The sequence below is a fragment of the Myotis davidii genome, unplaced genomic scaffold (assembly GCF_000327345.1).
Source record: "Myotis davidii unplaced genomic scaffold, ASM32734v1 scaffold401, whole genome shotgun sequence".
NCBI lineage: Eukaryota > Metazoa > Chordata > Mammalia > Chiroptera > Vespertilionidae > Myotis > Myotis davidii.
In genome coordinates this window covers 2,248,340-2,254,653 of record NW_006291020.1, presented here as the reverse complement: position 1 = coordinate 2,254,653, position 6,314 = coordinate 2,248,340, and the positions used below count along the sequence as shown (strand labels likewise).

The 6,314-nt window shown below is 46.2% G+C and overlaps 1 protein-coding gene across 1 annotated transcript in view; it reads right to left on the bottom strand.

Annotated features, from left to right (window-relative positions):
* Positions 1 to 6,314, bottom strand: part of ADCY10 (adenylate cyclase 10 (soluble)) — a 54,260-nt gene that overhangs the window by 25,861 nt on the left and 22,085 nt on the right. The window contains exons 12-13 of the mRNA XM_015564258.1: positions 3,580 to 3,854; positions 2,622 to 2,758 (exon numbers count right to left, since the gene is read on the bottom strand). Coding sequence (XP_015419744.1) covers positions 2,622 to 2,758; positions 3,580 to 3,854 — 412 coding nt within the window. The remainder of the gene's footprint in view (positions 1 to 2,621; positions 2,759 to 3,579; positions 3,855 to 6,314) is intronic.

Below are 6,314 nucleotides of genomic sequence, written 5' to 3'. Positions count from 1 at the left end.
TAAAAAACTTATATGAAAACATGTTCAAAGTCACTAATCATCCGAGAGATGCAAATCAAAACAACAATGAGGTACCATCTCACACCTGTCAGACTGGCCATCATCAACAAATCAACAAACGACAAGTGCTGGAGAGGATGTGGAGAAAAAGGACCCCCCCGAGTGCACAATTTTTGTGCACCAGGCCTCTAGTAGTAAATAACATCATATATTTTAGAGAACCAAGATGGTGGCATAGGTAAATGCCAGTACTTGCTGCCTCCCACAACCACATCAAAATTACAATTAAAATACAAAACAACCATCATTTAGAACTGCCTGAAATCTGGTGGAATGAAAGTCCTACAGCTATGGAAGTAAAGAAGAAAGTACATCAAGGCTGGTAGAAGGGGTGGAGGTGCAGAATGGGATAGTTGACACTGACATGCGGTGTGTGTGTGTGTGTGTGTGTGTTTAATTGGGAGGGATATCTTCTCTGCAGAGGCCTCCTGTGAGGCCTGTGAGAATCAAGGGGTCTCAGTATCACACCAAAACCCCAGCGAGGGTTCAAGAGCTGAGAAGAGAAGTCCCCATAACTTAGGGCTGTAAAAACCAGCAGGGATTGTGGCTGAGTGACACAGAGGCTGCTGGAGCCTCAGGTAGATCCTCTTAGAGGGCTGGTACATGACCTTACATGGTCTGCTTCCTCTTAGCAATAGCTGGGGGAGAGCCAGGGACATAGCGGGAGGAACTGGATTGTCTGGCATTTGGGGCAGGAACTCGAAGGCTGCTTTCTCCCTGACCATGACACATACTTCACAAAGCCCCTCTACCAATTCCAAGAGACATAGCAGTTCTACATATACAAGAAACAAACACAAGGGAAGCAGCCAAAATGTGGATACAAAGAAACATGTCACAAATGAAAGAACAGAAGAAATCTCCAGAAAAGGAACTTGATGAAATGGAAGCAAGCAAACTACTAGATACAGAGTTCAAAATAATGGTTATAAGAATGCTCAAGGATCTTAATGAGCACTTCAAGGGACTTTGTGAGAATTTCAAGGATTTTAGTGAGAATTTCAAGGGCATTAGGGAGAACACCAAAGAAATGAGAAAGGACCAGTCAGGAACGAAGGATACACTAACAGAAATGAAGAGTAATTTATAGGGAATCAATAGTAAATAGAGTATGCAAAAAATCAAATCAGTGATTGGAATATGAGGAAGCAAAAAACACCCAACCAGAAGAGCAAAAAGAATTTTAAAAATGAAGATAGTATAAGGAGCCACTGGGACAACTTCAAGTTGTCAACATTTGCATCATGGGGGTGCTAGAAGGAAGAGAGGGAGAGCAAGAGATTGCAAACCTATTTGAAGAAATAATGACAGAAAACTTCCCCTACCTGGTGAAAGAAATAGACGTAAAAGTCCAGGAAGTTCAGAGAGTCCTAAACAAGAAGAACCCAAAGAGGCCCACACCAAGACACATCATAATTAAAATGCCAAAGGTTAAAGACAAAGAAAATCTTAAAGACAGCAAGAGAAAAGCAGTTAGTTACCTACGAGGGAGCACTAATAAGACTGTCAGCTGATTTCTCAACCAAAGCTTTGCAGACCAGAAGGGAGTGGCAAGAAATATTCAAAATGATGACTAGCAAGGACCTACAACCAAGATTACTCTAGCCAGCAAAGCTGTCATTTAGAATTGAAGGTCAAATAAAGAGCTTCACAGGCAAGAAAAAGCTAAAGTTCATCACCACCAAACCAGTATTACATGAAATGTTGAATAAGAAACATCCACTTTAAATGCTCTGTGTACACAACAGCAGCTGATTATATATTATTCACCAACACACTCAACACAAAGGAGGAGGCACAGCGCTCGGTAGGTTAATTTGGAATGCTTTTTGTTAACAAACAAATCTTTTAAAAGAAGGAGGAGGAGTAGGAGGAGGAGGAGGAGGAGGAAGGGTAAGGCAGAGGAGGAGGAGGAAGAGAAGGAGGAGGAAGAGGAAAAGAAGATGAGAAATATGAACCAAAAAATGGCAATAGATACTTATCTATCAACAGTTGATAGATATCAAAAAGTCAAAATAAATGAACGAAGAATCTAATGAACAAAATAAACTGATGAATAAAATAGAACCAGAGGCATGGAAACATGAAACAGACTGACGAATCTCAGAAGGAAGGAAAAGATCTTATATGCATGTATATATCACTTATGGACACAGACAATAATGTGGTGAAGGCCTATGGTGGGGTGGGCAAGGGCACAGGGGAGGGGAGAATGTGGGGAAGAAAGGGGGACATTGTAATACTCTCAACAATAATGACTTAAAAAACATATATTTTACACATGTTCAATGCCCTCACTCAGATGCCAATGCATTCATGAGGTGACTTGGTTAGGATCAGAAAGAGATATCAGAAATGGCAAGGCCTGAATAGTAAACTTGCCTAGTACTGTTGTCTTCTGGGACTCGAAAATGCTACATTCTCCCGCTGTCAGAGGTATCAGGTCCCACAGTCCTGGACTCCCCCAACCCTCCGTCCCTTGTGGAAGCCGCCCAGGGAAAAGCCCACTCTTGCTGCCCTCTCTGCAGAAGGACAGGGGAAGAAGTCGCTATGGGACTCACTGAACAGGTTATTCCAGGTCATGTTTGCCTTTTCCTCAGACTCCATCGGTTGGAAGACAAGCACCCTGTGCTGGTCAAGGTTTTTCAGCAATTCTTCGCAGTAAAAGGGGATCCCACAGCTTCCCTCCAGTAGGTACCTGTAGTGAACACAAGGCAACCTACTTACCTGGAAGAGCCGCCTTTCTGGGTGGAACAATATTTGAGTCTTCACAATCACTTGAAAATAATCTCTTCTCAGAATCGATTGTTTTTCTTTCTTTTGTCTAATTACCTACCGCATTGACCATCTGTCCAAAACCAAAACTATAAAATAAGGGACATCCTCAGTCTTGCTTCCCTTCCTCGCCTCATAAATGGCCATTTTCATTAATTTCTGGTTTATATTTTCAATGTTTCTTGCAGAAGCAGGACATCCTCATTAGAAAGAACCTCGGCAGAGACCAGGTGGGCTGCAAACAGCCCGCTAAAGGCGAGGTGCTGTTCGTGTGCTTCAGGGGACACCTGTCAAGCCCCAGGAGGAGGTGACTGAGCGGCTCAGGAGGCCCTGACTAGACAGCCAGCTTTCCATGTGCACGGCAACGCCAGCGCCAGGCCACACCGCTGCCTGCCGGGCAGGACCTCGATTAGGTGCAGGTGTGGCCTTTCATGTTTACCATTTTGACTTTGGAGTCACTTGCTCATGATAATGTCCTAAAACTAGATTAGAGTAGAACTCACATCCAGCAAGATGAAAGGGAAACAAACTGATGTCCCCACGCAGTCTGAGCAGGCACCACAGGGACTATAACAAGGAAAGGAGGACAGCATCCCTCCTACCAGCCTGAGGGATGGCCCCTTTGAAAGGCGGCCCAGCAAGAATGCTGAAATAGCCACTTTAAGCCACATCTTAAGGAATCTGGTGAGGTCTGGACCTGCGTAGTGAATGCAGATGCCTTTCAGGACAGAACAGGTTACTCACAAGTCCAGTTCTTTGGGGATGCCCTTGACATTGAGGTCCAGGCAGACCTTGTTGCGGATGTCGCTGGGCTGCACGGCGCCGATGGTGATGTAGGTGGTGTTCCTGTTCTTTATTATGGCGCTGGCAGCTTCACAGGGCACGTCGAGGAACGGAGACAGGGACATGATGATGAAGATAGGGACGTTCTGGATCAGCTTCTCCAGAAAGGCCCAGGAGGTCTTGTCCACAAACTGCGCCTCATCGATGATGAAAATAATCCTTTCCTGTTTCACTGTCTGGACAAGGTACAGAAACAGGAACACAAATGCTGTGGGACTTCGGGGTTTTATCCACGCGTGGGTCTGCATGAGGACCCCTGGGTTGTGTGGGGCTGAATTAAATATTTTCTTCCCAACAAAGCTGAATTCAGATGCCACTAACTTGGAATTTGTGGCAAATTGGAGAGAGCTGGCTGGAATGGACTCTTACTTGGGCAAATCTTTGTGCAAAGATAATACAAATTTGTAGGGGAGATGGGACTGTGGCCCAGTAAAAGCACCCATTCCATAAAATAAGCATCTTTTACTACACGTCATTTTAATCTATTGGAAAATGAAGCCTCCCAGGGATTATTGACTTGGCATTCATTCCACCCATGCATATCCAGCACACACCGGCCGGCCACACACACCGGCCACACGCACCAGCCACACACACCAGCCGCACACACCGGCCACATACACCGGCTGCACGCACCAGCCACACACACCAACCGCACACACCGGCCACAACACACCGACCGCACGCACCAGCTGCACGCACCGGCCACATGCACTGGCCACACGCACCGGCTACATGCACGGGGCTGGGTGCTGGAGCCAAACCAATCAGGGTGCTGGTCTGCATTATTTATTTGCTCACTAGCATCGATGGGGTACCTGTGAGGGTCAGGCGCCATCTAGGTGCTGGGGCACAAGTTAGAGTCAGCCCTCACCTCGTGGGCCCTCATTTCTGCCTGGGAGGGATGTAGGGACAAACCTGCCCCCCTCTCACAATCCCAAGCTGCCCCTCTTGCTGCCCCAAGCTGCCCCCCCTCACTGTCCCAGGCTGACCCCCTCTCACTGCCCCAGGCTGGGTTAGCTTCTTGTGGTTCCTTGTGAGAAGAGATGTGGTTATCCATTCTTATCCTCTATATTTTTAATAAACAAAAGCAGCAGCCCTAGATAGTTTGGTTCAGTGGATAGAGCGTTGGCCTGCAGACTGAAAGGTCTCAGGTTTGATTCTGGTCAGGTTAAGGGCACACGCCTGAGTTGCGGGCTCGATCCTCAGTAGCAGGTATGTAAGAGGCAGCCAATCAATGATTCTCATCATTGATGTTTCTATTTTTCTCTCCCTCTCCCTTCCTCTCTGAAATCAACATCTATAATAATAAAAGCATAATATGCTAATTAGACCGGAAGACCTTCCGGACGAAGCCGGGGACCCGAGGGAAGGCCAGGTCCCGGGTGCCAAAGGGAAGTCGGTGCCAGCAGCCTGGGGCAGGAAGGCCTACTCTTGCACGAATTTCATGCATTGGGCCTCTAGTCTATATATAATCAGCAAAGGCTACTTTAACACTTCAGATCTCCCACACGTAACAAGTTTACTCTGACAGCCCTTCACTGACCCAGAGAAATTTAATTAATGGTGGTGTCAGTGTTATCCGTGAACCGAGGAGAGTAGAGTAGGAAATAAAACAGCATGAATTTGAGAGTCCATCACTGGCCCCAGTTCTTCAATTTTAAAGCGAGGACAGTGGATTGGATTCTCTAATGTGAGTAGAAGCAGCATGGATGCTATGCCCACGCTCTTCACATAAACTAACTGGCTGAGTCCTCAGAACGCTCAGGGGAGGTGGTACTGCTGAGTGTCCTTAGGCACAGGTTAAATTTAGACAGGTTAGGTGACCTGCCAAGGCCACAGAGTAGCGGTTCTCAACCTGTGGGTCGCGACCCCTTTGGCAGTCAAACGACCCTTTCACAGGGGTCGCCTAAGACCATCCTGCATATCAGATATTTACATTATGATTCATAACAGTAGCAACATTATAGTTATGAAGTAGCAACGAAAATAATTTTATGGTTGGGTCACAACATGAGGAACTGTATTTAAAGGGCCAGAAGTTTGAGAGCCACTGCCACAGAGTAACCGATACAAAGATTGTCATCACAGCCTACAGTGAAAGCACATCTTTAGTGGTTAGTTTAGTGGTTTAGTTTGGTTAGTTTCCAAACTAAACTGTGCATTAGAACCAATTGAGAAGTTTTAAAACAAAGGCACAACCTGAACAGATCCCTAAGCCCAACCCAAGCCCTGCTGGATCTTTGGGGGTAGGACTCGTAGATCTGTCTTTTCTAAGAAGCTTCCTGGATACTGGTGATGTACCTGGTCCAAAGTTTGGCATCAGCAACTACCCAGACTGCCTAGCTTATTTGCCTGGATAGAGAAGGGGGGTGTTGAATTGTAAACCTGATTCAATGCCACCTGTATTCTATGCTAGTGATCAGTTATTATGTGCCAGAAACAATGCCGGCCAATAGTGCTGTAGCCATGAGCAAGAGACTCCCGCCCCTAGAGGCTCACAAACACAGTGGGGAAAGTTCAACCAGAAATATGTTCAAAGTGCCACAGAAGCAGGTAGAAGAGGCATTAGTCATGCCTAGTGATTTGGGAAGTTCTCACCAAAGAGGTGACACTGAAGGATGAGTAGCATTTCT